At 37.3% G+C, this 20,794-nt stretch overlaps 1 protein-coding gene across 4 annotated transcripts in view; it reads right to left on the reverse strand.

Annotated features, from left to right (window-relative positions):
- Window positions 1-300: 300 nt before the first annotated feature.
- LOC140717148 (receptor-type tyrosine-protein phosphatase R-like) overlaps window positions 301-20,794 on the reverse strand; it is a 76,894-nt gene continuing 56,400 nt past the window's right edge. For all 4 annotated transcript variants that reach the window (XM_073030420.1, XM_073030422.1, XM_073030419.1 and 1 more), the window contains 7 exons: window positions 20,373-20,457; window positions 17,788-17,867; window positions 16,789-16,926; window positions 15,460-15,570; window positions 13,643-13,800; window positions 7,170-7,283; window positions 301-3,686 (listed from right to left, as the gene is read on the reverse strand). In XM_073030420.1, the coding sequence (XP_072886521.1) occupies window positions 3,608-3,686; window positions 7,170-7,283; window positions 13,643-13,800; window positions 15,460-15,570; window positions 16,789-16,926; window positions 17,788-17,867; window positions 20,373-20,457 (765 nt within the window). In that variant the 3' untranslated portion in view covers window positions 301-3,607. The remainder of the gene's footprint in view (window positions 3,687-7,169; window positions 7,284-13,642; window positions 13,801-15,459; window positions 15,571-16,788; window positions 16,927-17,787; window positions 17,868-20,372; window positions 20,458-20,794) is intronic.

A 20,794-nucleotide genomic window follows, 5' to 3' on the forward strand; every position in this document is an offset into this window, starting at 1 on the left:
TAGAAATTTAGCCATAACATTAAGTGACTGAAGTTTCAGATTAATTTAGATTTACAATCTAATTAGGAGTTAAACTTTGGGTGATTAAAAAAAAAGTTGAATTCTCCTGTGCTTGAAAATGACCGTGTTGTAAGATGTAATCCACATTATTTCTAATTTGCTTTCTATACTCTCATTGTCAATGAGTCTTGGAATTCAATGGACTGGATATTGGAACGAATGGACAAATTATATAGTTCTCTTTCCATTGTAAAGTAAAACCAACAAGAAAAAATCAGTAGACTTTTTAAATAACCAGCCTACTTGAGGGGATTGTATCCCTTGTTTTATTGCAGAATATACAATCTTATATTTTCATTTGCAGCATAGGCATTCTTGAACATAATACAATGCAAACATGAGTGTCTTATCAGTACAAAATTCTAGCAGCAACACTGAAGTAATTCAAAATAAAAATCATAACTTAATCTAAACATTCTTCAATGTAATGGATTCTGAAAGTTTAAACAGAAGATTATTAATTCCAATGTGCAAAACAGATTTGGTTTCCAAAAAATAAAGTTCCTAACAAACCTAGATCATACAGAATAGTTACCTTCATTCAGTGAAGTACTAAAATCTACAGCATATATAAAACAAACATCTTTTTTGTTGGAATGGTATATAAAACTTTCATATTTTAATTTGCTGTAAAGGAAGAATATATAAAAATAAAGTGGACTTTGTTACACATTTTTGCAAAAAAGATGTAATTATATATCTTTCAGCCTCTGACCATTGCAAAGCATTGTACAATCCATAAGTTGTAATGAAGGCAACATAATGACTAATTTGCATGTAGCCAACAGAAAGGAATGTGATAATCCATGTATTACTGAATGAGGTAAACTATTTTCCAGGATCAAATAGTGTCAAGAGATGTTTTTACGTCTGCTTGAAAGGGCATAAAAAGCCATGGGTTGTCATCTTATCCATAAGGTATCATGCCATCAGTGCACTACCCCTTTGGTGCTGCACTGAATAGTCAGCATAGATTTTATTGTATTCAAGTCCCTGGATGGAACATTAATCCATTACCTCAGACAGAAGGACAAAGACTACCAACTGAGTCATAAATATGCAGCATTCACATTAGTTTTCCATTTATCCTGGGAATAAAATATGAAGTGTAGCACTCTATAATTTAGTTAAAAGAATAGGAATTACAAATTAATGTAACGTTTGGATAAATTTCATTTCAGTAATTTTTACAACTGCTTACTAACAGGTGTGGAATATGTACAGAGTGTGGTATTGGTACACCTCAGGAAGACATAACAATGACTTTTATCTGCAGATTTCCAACGTTCACAAAGTTTCGAATTTAGCCATTATAAGAAGAAGAAAAAACATTTCTATAGGCTAAGATCACTAAAGAATGTATCTTAGGAATGTTTATGTATCTTTCAACAAAGCGTTCAGGAAAGATAGTGGTTTGATTTAGGATTTGATTGGTGACTTATTGGGGATTAAAACTATAAAGGAAATGATAAAAATATATTGCAATGTAGTTTAAATGAAAATTGGTCCTCTTGATTAAAATGTCAATAGCTTGCAATTTTAAAAATACAATTAACTTGATCTACCAGCAATAGCAAGGTAGAACTGCTGGATAACCCAAATTCTTATGAGGCCCAATCTGCTTTTGATTTGATAGGGTACCACTACAGTATCATAAATTTTAAAAATAGCATGTTGTAAAATATACTGCTTGAAAGTAGTCATGGCCTTAAGGTAAGGGGAGGGAAGTTCAAGGGGGATATTAGAGGGAGGTTTTTCACTCAGAGAGTGGTTGGTGCGTGGAATGCACGGCCTGAGTCAGTGGTGGAGACAGATACACTAGTGACGTTTAAGAGACTAATAGACAGGTATATGGAGGAATTTAAGGTGGGGGGTTATATGGGAGGCAGGGTTTGAGGGTCGGCACAACATTGTGGGCCGAAGGGCCTGTAATGTGCTGTACTATTCTATGTTCTATGTTCTAAAGCTTGAAAATTAAGATCTTTCTAAACTAATATTCTGTTGGGTGTATTTTCATGCAAGATATTGAAATGATAATTTATTATTTAAGTGATTCTATTAGGAAACTTATTTTTTGGAAATATCTCTGAACTTTTAGACATAATTACAGTAATTGAAAGCAAAATGTGAAAAAGCACTGCTAGTGAGGGGAGTAGAGATGAGTTGAAAGATCATTTAGCATATGCCATAAATTAGTCAATGCTCAAATGCTGATTGCCCCTCCTCTGTTGATTGCTTTTATCTAATTAAATTGCACTCCGTCAAAACGTAGTTATTGTAGCCAGGAATGGATTTTATTACATATATTAATAGGAATAATGGTGGACACGATTGGAGATTTTTTCTTAGATGGCTACTTCAGGGCAGCTGGTGCACCTTTCCTGATACTGCATACAATGAACGGCATAGAAGCATTTCAGCAATCTGACCTTAGCTCAAACAATTGGTAGAAATGTACACATGGAGTCACTGGAGAACAAATGAAGTGTGTATCAGGTACAAATAACAGTATAACTTAGCTCTCTTGACAGACTTTTATACATCTTAGCATCATTGGAAATTGAAGTCCAATAATAGAATTGGAATTTAAATATCTATATTTCCCCTGATGTACCCTCACTGCTCATCCTTCCACTTATGTTCTCCTTATACTGTGTGTGGTAGAGTCCATCTACTTCTGACCACATTAACTATGTTCTGGTGGAGTATAATTTTGTTAGTATTAGAGAAAATTTAGCACTCTGGGATCATTGATACAAATATATCCAGTATTCAGTACCATTTTATATCAGCTCACTAAATGAATGATGAACTGGAGATTTTCTGAACTACTGATAAAAATTATTTGAAAACAATTCACAAGTTCTTCCTTGACGTCGCACTGTCTCGCCACTCCATTGCTGGATTGAAACACCTCATTGTAACACTTCGATGGGACTAGAAAATGCAACATACTAAAACAACTTCATTTCCATGATTAAACATGTAACAGGTAACTATAGCTCACTATCATTGATGTTCATGAGCTTTTAGTAATGCAATTTAATGAAATAATTTTAAAACTGGCTGAATATTATGGACTCCATCTATTAGAATTTGAGAGCATGTTTCTGGATAAACTAATTTTCCTTAATTATGTTGTAATTGAATTTCAGATGGTTTGTTCATTAATAAATTAACAACTATAAAGCATAAAACAGATGTGACAATGATAAATTCTCACAAGAATATAAGGGAGAATTCATAATCTGGTGAGGACTTCTGGACTAAAGAAACAACTGAAGAAATGATCAGAATCTTGATCTGAAATGTGCTTCAGTATACCACTCATCTGTCATGATATACAGACCTATGATCTCCAGTTACTATCTTATATTATGGATAAATGGAAATCTATTGCAGGATAAATATCAGAATAATGCAATTGCAGAAGCATTTTAGTTGTCATATACGGATAATCTTGTACTTTTTTCTATTGAGAAACTTTATTTGAAACATCCACCAGAGTGAGGTAAATTCACTTTGAAACTGATGACGGATCTGAAATCTAGGAGTGATTTTTTTGATAGAGGTACAATGTTTGATGCAAGAATTGATACTGCTCACTAGTCTGGATCATTCCACCCCTAGAAAAGAGAAGGCAGACCATTCATTTAGTAGTTGTCATACATGTTCAAAATAACTTACATAGGTAATAAAAGGTCACTGGAATGGAGGAAATGCAAAAGGTTTACAAAATTAGTTCCACATTTTATGCAGGCACATAGAAAGGGGGAAAACATACAAGATCTTGAATTGTGATGGATATTCACTTCTTGGCCAGAAAGCCTTTTCCTCTTCCTTTCTTGGTTGTTTGCTAATCTTGCTTTCTAAACACAGTAAGATCACAAACTGTAATTAAACTTGCAACTGACAATTGTTTGACTTCTGGCCATAAAGAGAAGTCATTGTTCAGTTCTTGAAATGTAAATGGAAAGCACTAATCACCTTGAGGTTAAAACAAGTATTGCCTAAAGACCAGCTTTGCAAACAGGCTTTGCGGATGGTAAACATTCTATCTGGGAGAAGTAGGGTTTAGTTACACCTACTTTATTACTGCTCAAGATTCAGTATAAGGTAACGGGTTCACACACGAAATGCTGGTGGAACGCAGCAGGCCAGGCAGCATCTATAGGAAGTACAGTTGACGTTTCGGGCTGAGACCCTTCGCCTGAAACGTCGACTGTACTTCTTCCTATAGACGTTGCCTGGCCTGCTGCATTCCACCAGCATTTTGTGTGTGTTGCTTGAATTTTCCAGCATCTGCAGATTTCTTCTTGTTTGCATAAGATAACGGGTTGCATATTCCAGGCTGTTTCAAACAGGCAAGCTGACTCTTAAGCTGGTTGGTTCAAGGAAGCTTGCAGAACAATTGGATAATATTATTTAGTATATCAATAACTGTGATGTGTTTACAGTTGGAAGGTTTATGTGTTCAAGGAAGTTAACTTCACAGCTTTACCGCATTAATGGTTGGGAGCTGAAGGACTATGTCTCCAAAATACCTTTAGACCTTTTGTGTTGAAAGAACGTCTAAGGAAATATCATATGTGTGTGAAGTCACCCAAGTGGTGAAAAAAGGGTATAAGTGTAGAGCAACACACATAAATTGCTGGAGGAACACAGCAGGCCAGGCAGCATCTACAAATGTTTGTATATAAAAGAGTATAGTTGACGCTTCGGGCCATGAGCCTCATCAGGACTGGAAAAAAAGATGCCTGAAACATTGACTGTACTCTTTTTCATAGATGGTCCATGGTCTGCTGAGTTCCTCCACCATTTTCTGTGTGCTGCTTGGATTTTCAACATCTGCAGATTTTCTCTTATAAATGTAGAGAGCAGTTCAGGCTTATTAGGAGTGGTTGAAGAATGATAGTAAGATGGGATAAATAGAATCCATTCTAGCTTCGGTTTCCTTGATGGGTGACTTGCTCATTGACTGCTGAATTCCTCCAGCATTTTGTGCATGTTGCTCATGTGATCATAATCTGTACATTCACTGTTCTTCTTCCTTGCTCAAATGCTCATTTATTAATGTCTTCCCAATGCAAATCTCACATCAGTCATGTCAACGTGTAAACTGGAAGCTGCGATGAGTAATTGAGTCTTTTTATCATTACTGCTTTTTTTTTAAACTTCCACTTCTGCCTCAGTGAACTGCAGATTTGGGGGACCTTAAAGGAAAACAGAACATTGATAATGTGTTGGGGGAGAGGAAAAAGGAATTGGTGCAAGCTTATGCATCTGAATTTTATCAGAATAGATTATTGAAGAGTAGGATTTGAGACAAATTTTAGACAAGAGATTATTTTAATCTTCAGAAGATTCAGTCCTACAAGTGACTGTAAGTACAGCAATGGCCCCTTGTTCAATGACGTGTGTTTTTTCATTTATAGGAATTGTAACTGTGTTTTGGAAATCCTTTGAGGTTAACAAGTGCTCTGTGTTTTAGAAATGGTTTGTAATTGGGAAATGAGTGTTTAAGATAGAAAACCTCTTTGAGTTTTAAATGTGTTTTAAGAATGTATGGATTCAAGCGTGTATCACTGTAAATATATCAACTTTGTTTTAAACTACTTTATTGGCTAGAAGTATCATCACCTTGGTAGGAGGGAGAGGCCCACCTCTCAAACAGAAGGCATTGGGAGCTAAAACTCTCCACGGAAAATATATAGGGAAGTAATGTTTGATGATTGGGTAGTTGCAGTATTATCCCTCCCTTTAGTGAGACTATTTGTGGCTATTTATATCAGATAGGACTTAAGATCTTTGTTTGAGTTTATAAGCTTTGTGGTCATTAAACCCAATACCATCACAGACTCTCTGTGTAAAAGAGCTCAGATGTAATGCATAGAAATTGCAATTTCTAGTGAAAGGAAACATGACATGAAGAACAAACGAAAATGAAGAACAATGTATAACGAATTAAAGTATTGTATCTGCAAAGCATTATAATAGCAGGTATTTTAAGAAAATTTTGGACTTTAGTTGTTCATCATTCTTCCTCAAAGTATAATTTCACTTTAATTTTCTTCTAATTAGAAGAAAAACTAGAACTCCCCCCCTAAAAAGCTAAACAAAGAATAAAACTCTCTCCCATAAAACGGAGCCCTAATCCTAACTAGAATCCTCATTGTGCCACCATTTACTGGCTCCTAAATCAAATGATTCTTCTTACAAAATCAACAACTCACATTTGTCACTACTTGCCATCTTTTTGCCCATTCTCTTAACCTGCCTAAATCCCTTGTATAAACCTTTTTATTCCTTTCATGAGAGATTTTTAGAAGAATCTGAATGTGCTTGTATATGAAAAATACAAAAAAGTGGTCAGATTTGCATATGGACATTTCCATGTTCTTGGAACCATGTTCTTAGGCATGTTACAACCAACAAAACTTCTTTTAAAAAGTTGTCACTTTTTTTAGGCAGCCATGACAATGACTTTTGTTGCAACTTTCCAGAAATATACTTCCTTTTGATACCAGTTATTGGATGAATTTTGACAAGAGAAACCCTCTTATGTTAAATCCAGCTTGACATGGAGATGAAATAACTGTGACAATGATGCTTGCCACCAGTACTCCATTAACTACTAAACAAGATTACATGCAAGATAACTAGAGTTCAGAAAAGAACTCTTAAAACCACAATTCTCCATCTCTGAGATGTGCGTTCTATAAACCGAACTAGGCTAATAATAGAAATCAAATGGACATGCACTCGACATAATATGACTTGACTTGGAAAGTTTGTTGAAGAAAACTACTTAAGATTTAAGATTGTTTGTTGTCATTCTTCAGTACACAAGTGTAATGCAGAACAAAATGATTGTTACTCCAGCTCTGGTTGATTGGTACAAGAATTTTGAAAAGTGATATGGGGTGCATGAGGTATTGCCTGAAATCATGCTGTAATATTTAAAGCTTGAAGCAAAATCAGTTGCAGGTTACTTACTAATCTGTGACATTAATGCAAAAAATTACTCCAAACTAGAACAGTTTTATCCATAAAAACCCTTAAGTGTACATTCTAGATACCTTATTTTTGCTACGAACAACACCACTCACCTGTCGATCCGCATTTGGCACACTATCCCTAAAATGTCCACTTCGTTGGTTTCCTTTAATTGTTGGCATCCAATACTTGTGGCAATGAAACAGCCTGTCCTCCCGATCCCTGCACTAAATGCAAATGCTACTGTTATTATTAAATACATAGTAGAGGAATTAGACTTAATAAATATTGAGTTAAAAGATGGAGTTAAACTAATTGAGGCTACTCAAATGAAGGATCAAGGGAAATGGAAATACTGAACTTCGTAGTTTCTGAGTTTTATTTTGGCCATAAGGATCAGAAAGACCATGATACCAATCTATGCAAAATGCTGATTTCATGTCAACACTGCTGCTTATTAGAGCACCATTCTCTGAACAATGATTTCTCTTCACCTTGAATATGATGTTAGTTAACACTAAGTGATAGTTACATAGTGTTCTGGCAAGACTTTGAATTTATTAGGGCGTCTGATCCATGGAAGTTCTCAGATAGATATTCTGCATGAAAGTTCATGTGATCTTTCTGACCAGTTTCTCCTATCACTTGCCAGCTTGTACTCCACAACCCCCACACCCCACCTTCTTATTCTTGCTTCTCCCCCTCTTCCTTTCCAGTCCTGATGAAAGGTCTTGGCCCGAAGTATTGAGTGCTTATTCCTCTCCATAGATGCTCCCTGACCTGCTGAATTCCTCCAGCATTTTGTGCATGTTGCTCATGTGATCATAATCTGTACATTCACTATTCTTCTTCCTTGCTCAAATGCTCATTTATTAATGTCTTCCCATGCAAATCTCACATCAGTCATGTCAACATGTAAACTGGAAGCTGCGATGAGTAATTGAGTCTTTTTATCATTACTGCTTTTTTTTTAAACTTCCACTTCTGCCTCAGTGAACTGCAGATTTGGGGGACCTTAAAGGAAAGCAGAACATTGATAATGTGTTGGAGGAGAGGAAAAAGGATTGGTGCAAGCTTATGCATCTGAATTTTATCAGAATAGATTATTGAAGAGTAGGATTTGAGACAAATTTTAAGCAAGAGATTATTTTAATCTTCAGAAGATTCAGTCCTACAAGTGACTGTAAGTTCAGCAATGGCCCCTTGTTCAATGACGTGTAGCTTCTCCCTAATATGGACTCAAATAGGTATGCATGGTTCTTCCTCTGTGGTTGTCATTACCTTCTCACGTAAGGAAACAGAACTGTGGTACAAACCATTTGCATGATTTCTATTCTTGCAAAAATAACTGGGGACAAGTAGTAGAGGGATGTGCGTGTGAGAACTAAAACAGCACTGAGTCTGTGGAGGTGAGATAAAACATACAAGTATCAAGTTTGAGTTGTGATTGAGAGAATTGGTTGCAGACTTAAGGGTGTTTGGTGAATAGAGCCTTGGCCAAGTCTAATGATGTAGTCAATAGAATTAGGTATTAGAAGATGCATTCTGTAAAATTGAATTCTTGGCTGAGATACTTGAATTTCTTGTGGTATTGCATCCAGAACCCTGGATGGAATTCATACCACTGACCTTCATAACTATCTGCTTCGTGGACTTCTGGTTGCGCATCTCAAAGGCCTGCACCTGTCCTACAAATACAAAATAGTTTTTCTCTTTTCCTCTTCTGTCATCCAGGTCATGAATACTGCAATAAACTCAGAGTAAACTCACTCAATAGTGTGCCGTTATTAAAGGCTGATTATTCCTGGTTATTAATTCATTCTTTTAGAGATGTAGGTTAGTACATACAACATTACAGGTTGCTCTGCCAACCTATATAAACCTAATGATCATGAATTAGCTCTTCCCTCTTACACAGCACATAAATCTCCATTTGTCCTTACATCCATGAGTCTATCTAAGAGTCTGTTAAATGACCCTATTGTATCAGCCACTACCACCACTTACCACTTTGCAAACATCTACCACTCTCTGTACAAAACATTCTACCTCTGACATCTCCACTAAACTTTCCATTACTCACCTTAAACAAATATCATCTGGTACCTATCCTCCTTCCCTTCAAAGAGAAAAGCCTTAGCTTGCTCAAGCTTTCCCCACAATAAGACATGCTATCTAAGACCATAAGGCCATAAAACCATAAGATATTGAAGCAGAATTAGGCCATTTGGCCCATCAAGTCTGCTCCACCATTTCATCATGGCTGATCCAATTTTCCTCTCAACCCTAATCTACTGCCTTCTGCTTGTGTTCCACCATGCCCTGACCAATCAAGAATCTGGCAACCTCTGCCTTAAATATATATAAAAACTTGGCCTACACATCTGCCTGTGGCAAAGAATTCCACAGATTCACCACTCCCTGGCTCATGAAATTTCATCCTCTGCTCTGAGGCTGTGTCCTGTGGTCTTAGACTCTCCCACCACAGGAAACATCCTCCCCACATTCACTCTATCAAGGCCTTTCACCATTCGATAACGTCACCTAAATTCTAATAATTACAGGCCCAGAGCCATCAGACACTCTTCATGTGACATGTCATTCAATCCTGTATCACTTACGTGAACCTCCTTTGAACCCTCTCCAGTTTCAGCACATTCTTTCTTTTATATTCTAGTACTCTAGAAATGAATGCATGTGCCTTCCTCATCACAGACTCAACCTACAAATTAACCCTTTATGAAATCCTGCACAGTATTCCCAGTTTCCTTTGCACCTCCGTTTTTTTAAAATTTCCTCTCCATTTAGAAAATAGCCAACCCTTTCATTTCTTCTACCAAAGTTCATGATCATACACTCCCAACACTATATTCCATCTGCCATTTCTTTGCCCATTCTGCTAATTTATACAAGTCCTTCTGTAGCCTCTCTACTTCCTCAAAACCTCCTGCCCCTCCACCTATCTTCATATCATCTGCAAACTTTTCAACAAAGTTATCAATTTCATCATCCAAATCATTGGCATATAACACAAAAAGAATTGGTCCCAACACAAACCCTGTGGTACATCACTAGTCACCATCAACCAATGAGAAAAGGCTCCCTTTGTTCCCACTCTTTGCCTACTGTCATTCAGCTCGTAGCTTGTTAAGCAGCTTCATGTATGCCATCTTGTCAAGGGTCTTCTGAAAATCCAAGGACACAACATCAGCTTATTCTCCTTTGTCTATCCTGCGTGTTACTCCTTCAAATAATTCCAACAGATTTGTCAGTCAATATTTTTTCTTGAGGAAACCATGCTGATGATGATCTACTTTATCATGCCTTGAGACCTTATCCTTAATATCAACGCCAACATCTTCCCAACCATTAAATGGCCTATAGTTTCCTGTATTCCACCTCTCTCCCTTTTTGAAGTGACATTCACAATTTTCCAGTCTTCCAGAACCATTCCATAATCTAGTGATTCCTGAAAGATCATTACTAAGGCCTCCATGATCTCTTCAGCCACCTCCTTAAGAACACTGAGGTGCACGTCATCTGGACCAGGTGGCTTACCTACCTTCAGACCTTTCAGTTTCCCAAGAACCTTCTCTTTAGTTATAATTACTTCACATACTTCATGACCCCTGACACGAAGAACTTTCACCACACTGCTAGTGTCTTCCACAGTGAAGACTGATGCAAAGTACTTATTCAGTTCATCCACAATTTCATTGGTTCATTTCTGTTGCTTTTTAAAAGCTTTTAATCCTCCAGCTTCCCACCAAAGTTTGCTCTAATCCAGGCAGCATCCTGCTAATCCTCCTCTGTATCCTTTTTAAACCTCCCACATCCTTCCTCTAATGTTTCAACCAGAAGTGAACACAATACTCCAAGCAGGATCTATGGATGTACAAGGGATTCAGTTTGCTAGAGTTAGGTGTTGCTAGATCTAATCATATAGACTTTGTTAATACTGTACATGTAGCTAATTCACAGCAACTCTCATGGTCTACAGACATCATAAAGTGTCTTTGTAGTTTGCATGGCACAGATGGGTTGTGGTGTCTTTGTGAACCATGTTCACCAACCTACCCCCCCCCCCCCCACCCACCCCACCACCACCAATATCCATTTTTGTGGATTATCCAATTCAACCTTCCATTATTCAATAAGCTATATTTCTCAAAGCAACTTATGATGAAACAGATGTTCTCAGGGAAAAAGATGGAAGAAATATGGCAAATGTTCAGGGGATATTTGTGTGGCGATCTGTACAGGTATGTTTCAATGAGACAGGGAAGTTATGGTAGAGTACAGGAACCGTGGTGTACAAAGGCTGAAATAAATCTAGTCAAGAAGAAAAGCTTACAAAAGGTTCAGAGATCTAGGTAATGTTAATCTAGAAGATTATAAGGCTGACAGGAAGGAGCTTAAAAAGGAAATTAGCAGAGCCAGAAAGGGCCATGAGAAGGCCTTGGCAGGCAGGATTAAGGAAAACCCCAAGGCATTCTACAAGTATATGAAGAGCAAGAGGATAATACAAGAAAGAATAGGACCTATCAAGTGTGACAGTGGGAAAGTGTGTACGGAACCGGAGGAAATAGCAGAGGTACTTAATAAATACTTTACTTCAGTAGTCACTATGGAAAAGAATCTTGGTGATTGTAGTGATGACTTGCAGCGGACTGAAAAGCTTGAGCATGTAGATATTAAAAAAGAGGATCTGCTGGAGCTTTTGGAAAGCATCAAGTTGGATAAGTCGCCGGGACCAGATGAGATATATCCCAGGCCACTGTGGGAGGCGAGGGAGGAGATTGCTGAACCTCTGATGATGATCTTTGTATTATCAATGGGGACAAGAGAGGTTCTGGAGGATTGGAGGGTTGTGGATGTTGTTCCTTTATTCAAGAAAGGGACTAGAGATAGCCCAGGAAATTATAGACCAGTGAGTCTTACTTCAGTGGTTGGTAAGTTGTTGGAGAAGATTCTGAGATGCAGGATTTATGAACATTTAGAGAGGTATAATACGATTATGAATAGTCAGCATGGCTTTGTCAAGGGCAGGTTGTGCCTTACAAGCCTGATTGAATTTTATGAGGATGTGACTAAACATATTGATGAAGAAACAATGATGAAGAGCAGTAGATGGATTTCAGCAAGGCATGTGATAAGGTACCCCATGCAAGACTTATTGAGAACGTAAGGAGGCATGGGATCCAAGGGGACATTGCTTTGTGGATCCAGAACTGGCTTGCCCACAGAAGGACAAGAGTGGTTGTAGACGGGTCATATTCTGCATGGAGGTCGCTGACCAGTAGTGTGCCTCAGGGATCTGTTCTAGGACCCCTATTCTTTGTGATTTTTATAAATGACCTGGATGAGGAAGTGGAGGCATGGGTTAGTAAGTTTGCTGATGACATAAAGGTTGGAGGTGTTGTGGATAGTGTGGAGGGCTGTCAGAGGTTACAGCGAGGCATTGATAAGATGCAAAACTGGGTTGAGAAATGGTAGATGGAGTTCAACCCAGGTAAGTGTGAAGTGGTTCATTTTGGTAGGTCAAATATGATGGCAGAATATAGTATTAATGGTAAGACTCTTGGCAGTGTGGAGGATCAGAGGGATCTTGGGGTTCAAGTCCATAGGATGCTCAAAGCATCTGCGCAGGTTGACTTTGTGGTTAAGAAGCCATACGGTGTATTGGCCTTCATTAATTGTGGAATTGAACATCGGAGCCGAGAGGTATTGTTGCAGCTATATAGGACCCTGGTCAGACCCCACTTGGAACACTGTGCTCAGTTCTGGTCGCCTCACTACAGGAAGGATGTGGAAGCCATAGAAAGGGTGCAGAGGAGATTTACAAGGATGTTGCCTGGATTGGGGAACATGCCTTATGAAAACAGGTTGAGTAAACTCGGCCTTTTCTCCTTGGAGCGAAGGAGGATGAGAGGTGACCTGATAGAGGTGTATAGGATGATCAGTGGCATTGATCGTGTGGATAGTCAGAGGTTTTTCCAAGGGCTGAAGTGATTGCTACAAGAGGACACATGTTCAAGGTGCTGGGGAGTAGGTACAGAGGAGATGTCAGGGCTCAGGTTTTTTACTGAGAGAGTGGTGAGTGCGTGGACTGGGCTGCCAGCAAAAGTGGTGCAGCCGGACATAATAGGGTCTTCTTAGAAACTTTTGGATAGGTACACGGAGCTTAGAAAAATAGAGGGCTATGGGTAAGCCTAGTAATTTCTAAGGTAGGGTCATGTTTGGCACAACTTTGTGGGCCAAAGGGCCTGTATTATGTTGTAGGTTTTCTATGTTTCTATAAATTCCTATTTCATGGCTGATAGCCTTGTAAATAGATATATGACTATTCAGCACTTCCTTTCTTGGTAGTGTCGATGTTCTTTAACACAAATGTATAATTTTACACTGAAGGAATAAAAGTTATTTGCATTTTCTTAAGTTACGTATAACTGAATAGCAAAGAATAATCAGATCCATTCATTTAACAAACCATCAAACTGCTGGAACAATTAGTTTTATGTTGTTTTTTTTTCACATTTTGTATGCTTGTGCAATAATCAAGAATCTGACAAAAATGTTTTCTCACCTGCAGTGGACTACAGTGGGGCCCCTGTTCCCGGCCATCTGTCTGCTTCCTTCCACCTCTTGTACAAGGTCTAGAAGTGACTGTGCTGTATCTGGAGTCTTGTGATCCGGCCAAGATGAGTACCAATAATGCTTTACGCTTCGAGACTGCTTGGAATGCTGGAAAGGAGAAAGTCAATTAATCCTCAGTCACATGAAGCTTTCTTTCTGGAGATAATTAATGGTCCAAAACAAATAATTTTGCTCATTTTTTGCCTTCATATCCTTACACCTTTTTGCCCTGTACACTCCTGCTGAAAACACTAGCCAATGATTTTTGTGATCCTGACAATGGACAGTGCTTGAAAATATCCTGCAGGATGGTATCTTTTGTTTGAAAATCAAAACCACATTAATTCTCTATCCCACTACCCATCTGTAGCCTCGTGCACTTGTACAATGGAGCACAATGCAAACTTGAGGAGCATTAGAGGAGAATGCAATGCGACAATGTGCCCAGGTAAGCCTCCTTTCTCTCACTTTACACTCTTCCCCCCTGTTGCAGATACACCTATCAGGGTAAACAGCCTCTGGCCATCCACCCTATCATAGTTTTGTAAACTTCTATCAGGTCACCCATAGCCTCCTTTTCTCCAATGTAAAACAGACTAAGGCAACCCAATCTCTCCTCAAGCTCTTCAGTCCTGGCAACATCGATTTGAATCTTTACTGAATCCTCGCCAGCTTAATCACATCCTTACGAAAGGGCAGAGACCAGAGCTGCACATGATACTCCAAGTGCAGACGAACTGATTTTTTATACTGTAGAATTGTAACATGACATCCCTGCTCTCTTGGCCCTGTGGCCAATGAAGGAAAGCACGCCATATGTCTCCCTCGCCCTCCTGTCAAACTGTATTCCCATTTTCAGGAAGCTCTGTCCTTGTTCATCAAGGTATGTCCATTCAACAACATTGTCCAGGACCCTGCATTTCAGTGCATCTGAACACGATGGTATCACATTTCAAAAGGCATCACTTTGTAATTGTCTGATTTAAATTACATATACCATTCCCTTGCCCACTTTCCCAGTCAAGCTGTATCCTTAGATAAACTTCTGCACTGTCTGCTCTTCCAGAACATTTTGTGTCATCTGCAAATGTAATAATCATGCCACATACAGTACATTTCCATCTAAATCATTAATATATATATATAATTAACACCAAAGTACCTAGCAGTAAGCCACACCAGTAGTCACAGGACTCCTTCTCTCCACTATCACTCTCTGCCTCCTTCCTTTACAACAATTTTGTATTCAGTTTGGAGGCTCATCATGGAACCCATCCCATGTATTCTAATATTCTACATTATTTCATCAAAACCTTGTTCTTAAACCAAGGGTTTCCATTATTCAAAGCATTGCTCTGGCTTGCTATGTTTCTCCTACCACATAGAAAAAAAATCCTTCAAAATCCGACAAAATAATCATTGATCTTTTGCCTGCAAGCCAGACATTTCATCAACAAACATGGCTACTGCAGTGTCAATGTAATGTCAAATAGTTCAAAATGTAATTTAGTTCCATTTCCCTGTATTTCATCTTCCTGCCTCTTTTGAAGCACTGTCCTGTTTCTGTTTTAATTACAATCCCAGTCCAGTCAGCACCTCCAAGTGAATGAAGCATTTCTTGTTCTCTATCCCAGGCATCAGACTTTCAACATTATATTAACTTCTGTTTGTTTCATCCTCATCAATTACCACTTTGTAAATGTTACTTATTAACACTATTTGCCACTTCTGTTGTTAACTATGCTAATGTGATTATTTTACCAGTACCTTAATGCTTAGATCCCGAACACTGTACCCATCGCACTCTTTCACGTTGTTTACAACAAGATCAAACCTGCCAAAGGAACCTTGCTTTTCTGGCCAATAAACAACACATTTCTGAAACGCAGAAGAAGAATGATGTCAAGGTGAATAAATGGATTAAATTTACATAGTACAAAGTTTTCTGATTAAGACTTCACACAGTAATAAAATCTTAAATTGTAGCCTTGTACACAGGATTAAACAAGGTACTTTAAAATTAAGCATAAGCGTTAATAAAAACTTACATATTGCATTCAATATGGGAACTGACTTTACCCTCTTTTCAATTTGTAATCACCTGCTACATCAGAAAAGTAGTATTCTTTCCAGCCACACAGCTTCCATTCACTTGGGCGTATTAGACAAACACTCTGGAACTCTTTGGATCATGGGGGAGACCCCCCCCCCACCCCCTTACAGGAGGAAACTCTATGCTGAAAACGGCTCTTGGCTTTGTCTAAAATTATTTCAAAATAAACTTGGCTCATGACGGCTGGAGGCATTCTGCTGCATGTCCATGAACCCCATGGACACAGCCTCGTGAAGATCTGAAACCAAGGATCACCATCTCCTCCTCAACGCAAGGTAGTGTCCGTTAAAAGAACCTATCTGTCCAAGTGGCCTTGAGTCACTGCCAAGTATGATGGATTTCAGAAAGGAGCAGTGACAAAAAGGCACAACCTTGATGGCAATCAAGGTATTGTTCCACCCCCAATGTCATCTCAGAAGTTCAAATTCCAAAGTAACTATATTATCAAAGTACAAATATGTCACCAGATACAACCTGAGATTCATTTTTCTGTAGGCATACTTAGCAAATCTATAGAATAGTAACTACATCAGGATCAGTGAAAGATCAAATAGAGTGCAAAAAACAACAAACTGCAGATGCAAATAAAAATAAATAGTAGTAAATAATGAGAACATGAGATAATGAGAAAAAGAGTCCTTAAAGTGAGAGTGTTGGTTGTGGAATATCTCAATGGATGGGCAGGCTAGTGTAGTTATCCCCTTTGTTCAAGAGCCTGATGGTTGTGGGTAGTAAGTGTTCTTGAACTTGGTGGTATGAGTCAATGGTGTCAACTAAATGTGGTGGCAGGCAAGTGGGATGAAATTAGAATGGAGATGGAAAAGGTGGATAGGCCCCTTATTCCTAATTTCTCCACAATAATCCCACAATAAAAAATTCCCCCTTAGTTAATTATTTTTGCTTTACGAACACTGGGAAACTATGTATTGTTCTATAAATCTCACAAATCCTCCATTGCAAAGTGAACCAATAAATCCATGTACCTCATTTTTTTCTTTTAGCTTTGTTATCATCACAATTATTGGACAATCTTCTTGCCATACCATCTCCCAGAAGTCATTTACTGTATTTACCATTGGGCCCTGAGTAGCAATGTAAGCTTTCTCTTTTCCTCGATATCCCTACATCAAAAAGATAAAGGAAGACAAATAAAGTCCGAAGCAATTTAATAATAGGTGTAATGCATGACATTCTAATTATTTTACTCAAGTGGCTTAAATACAATAGAAAAACTAGAGGTTGACTGTATATTCACATTTACAGAATGCATTTGAGAAACAAATATCATTATATAGGAATGAAATGGCATGAAGGTAGAAAAAATAATATATAAAAATGAATTCCTTATCCACCCATGGTAAAAAACAGAACTATTAAAATAGGAAATTTAAAGTCAAATATCAAACAATGGATGTTTCAGTTTAAATTCAAGAAGGCACCTGACATATTAGAAATTTAAAAGGAATTGGTTGAAAAGACAGAGGTGACTTTGTAAAAGTTAGAGAAAGATTATGGTACAAACAATCCTGAATATCAAAGTTTAAGTAGTACTGTTGCATTAAATGAGAAGGTTAAAACAAAATCTACTCTGCTAATTTGAGTTAGAAGGCTAAGAAGGCTTTATGGACATGAGGAGGAGGAATTTCTTTAGCTAGAGAGTGGTGAATCAGTGGAATTCATTGCCATAAGCATCTATGAATGGGCATATTTAAAGAAGAGGCTATAAAGTTCCTAAATAGTAAGGGTATCAATGGGTATGGAGAAAAGGCAGGAATTAAAATCAAATAATAAATCAGTCATGATAAACTGGCACAGCATGCTAATTGGGCCAAATGGCCTAATTCTATTCCTCTGTCTATGGTCTTAGTGTTTTATCAGTTGGAGTACATTTAAATTGAGTAAAAATGTATACTTAACACTAGAAGATTTCTAATAAAATGATTTTCTATTGTATCGATAGTGTGAAAATAAAGTAGTCTCACTCTTATGTAGTTAGCATTAATATAGGAGCTTAGGAGATCATCATGGTTCTCTGATGAGAGGAGGACTCGGGTCTGTGGATCTAAAGAAGGAACAAAGTATTTGTTTAAAAAGCATATCAGGAACATCACTATCTAAACACCACCACACAGAAAATATTCAAGATATGCACAACTGTTAAAAAAATGATTCCAAATGCAATTACCCTTTTTCCTCTGGGACTTGAGATGAGGGCACTGATCCTAACTGGAGAAAGTAACTCACTAACGCTGTGATTGCAGATCTGTGGAGCCTAAATGTACTGACATGTTGAGGGTGGGGTTGTTCACAAAATACTATGTGCAAAATTAGTCTGGTATGCCTTGGACTAATTCCCAGGGGATAGAAATTCCTGTTAAATTTCACTTTGATTGGACAACTGAGTGAGAGAAATGTCAGTGCAAGTTGTAACTTCGGGATTTAATTCTGGCAGGCAAAATTTCTTCAACTAGTTCTGTTGGCACAGTTAAGAGGAAACTTTAAGCGGAACTGAGAATGCTTGATGCCTACAGCAGAAAGGCATTCCCTTAATCTTGATCACTTCAATTATGACACATGACAAATCCAAATCATTAATAAGGAATAATGAGCTAAGTATATTAGATAGCTGTGTTTCTCAAAAACCTTCATATTTTGTAACTTACACTTTGGCACAACTGCTGGCAATTGACCTTATCATAGAATGCAAACTAAATGCTCACTCTGACACTAAAACTGGTTGATACTTGTAGAAGAAGCAGATAGAACACTGCTTAATATTCAATTTACATTGCACTGTCCTTCGCATTTCACTCAATCAGTTCATCTGAACAAGTACAGATCTCCAACACAGACACTTCTGTCCACAATAATGAGAGTTTCATTTAAATAGGATGTATTTAAAACACCAGAAGATGACCTGATGGAATCATTGTCAGGTTTAATATATAAGTTTTACTGTATATGGTTTATTTTTCATATTTGCTAGGGCTATTAGATAATTTATTTCCTTGTCGATATACTGTGTAGCCAAGATTAAGTTTTTATTTTATTGTTATCTGATTTCTGGCCTGATAGTTGATTAATTTGTTAATAAAACACAGTACTGAGCTTGTGTTTTTTCTAATGAACTGATTTTTGTTTTTTAGGACTGGTATTACAGTCTATGTGCTGTAGAACTACATATACTATAAAAACAGCCCTATGCTCACATTTGATGAATCCAATAAATTGACTTAATTTTCCAAACATATTTATGTTTATGGATCCAACAGTATCCTTCTTTGGTTATTTAACTTTTTTGATAAGTTGTTGTGTGTTACGCGTGCTATGGGCATGTGCTTTACACCCTGGTTCAGGTAAACGTCGTCTTGTTTCCATATACATTATATGGTTATATGCATTATATACATGTATGTAGATAAATGGCAATAAACTTCACTTGATTTTACTAATACACTTACATATTGTCACAGCTGGAGCTGGGGAAAGGCACACAAGTTGCTAAAAAAACAAATACCAGCCCCTGTAGAGACTTTAAATCTATGTGTAGAAAAATAAAACTTAAAAAAAAGCAAAATCCACAAATACTTTGTAGATGTGATCAGCACAGAAAATGGAATGCAAAAAGCTGAAGGCCATCAAATATGAAGCATCACTAACATTGTTCCTTTCTCTACTTGTGCAACCAGACAGAACTTTCGTCCCAACACTTACAAGTTAGGATGGGTGTGAGTTTGGATGGAAATTGGAACCAAGGGCATTTACATGTAATTGCAGCCTTTATTTTTCTCTGTGACGGGTGTCATAGAAGTTTTGATGACTGATTGCATCTGGTAGGTACTGCAAACTGTAGTCATGATGTGCCAATGATGAGGGAATTGATGGACACAACAGATACTACAGGCAAGTAAATAACATTCATTAAATTGTACACCTTCCTAATCAAGAAAATAACACAATCACAATGTACTTTTCTTTTTCTCCTTTTCTGTTTTTTTAAATAAAATTGTCAAATGGTTAATATTTATTTAATAAAGAAGAAATACTGAGTTATTCTCATCAGTAAAAATGTAGAAATCAATGCAGACTTTTAAATTCTTTTTGCTCAGTTGAACAACAGGGAAGATCACTGTTTGTTTAGAATATTACCCAATTAGAATGATTTTATGTTCAATAATTCTGCCTGTGACTGCTTTAAACAAAACACACAAACAGCATGAAGAAGTATCACATATGACTCCAGTGTTATGGTTGTTTGGGTAACAGAAATTTCCCCATATGCAATTTACACATTATTTCCCCAGAATTTGAGATTTGGAAAAAAATAATCACTCTCACAGAAAAAATGTGAAAAAAGGTAAATCAATAAATATAAAATTGATGCAATGTTGCAATACAGAAAATTTTGATACTGAATGCATGATGCAGAAGTCACCTGTAAATTTATCTGTATATTAACTGAACTAATATATCTCATTGAAATTCATAATCTTTCAAGTTTATCAAAAGGAAGTGCAATAACTCCCATTTAAGATTGATTAGAAGAGTTATTAAACGTCAGACTTACTTGGTAGAATAGTTTTATATCTGTTTTTTGAAGCATGACCTGGGATATTCAACTCATTGGATTCAATAAAATTAGGTGGAATTTTCTAAAAGAAAGGAAAAGTGAATTGAGGGCTCCATTGTCATTAATTAAAGGGCAAAAAGAGCATAAACGTTTAAGGAGAGCACACCGACAAAAATCAAACTAGAAGTTTGAAATGTAGATACAGAAATCTTATTTCAATATCACGGTATAGATCTTCAATGTTGCTGTAGGGTTGGGAACTCTTTTCAATATACCATTGAAACATCAGGGTGGAATTTGCAAATTCATTTTCTGAATATATTACCATTAAGAGTTAAGAAAAGCAGTGTATACGTGTATGGCAGCCAAGTCCAGCTGTAGGTTTGACGTACATAACCCAACAGGATATAGCGTCTTTA

This window comes from Hemitrygon akajei, chromosome 27 (genome assembly GCF_048418815.1).
Source record: "Hemitrygon akajei chromosome 27, sHemAka1.3, whole genome shotgun sequence".
NCBI classification, from domain to species: Eukaryota; Metazoa; Chordata; class Chondrichthyes; order Myliobatiformes; family Dasyatidae; genus Hemitrygon; species Hemitrygon akajei.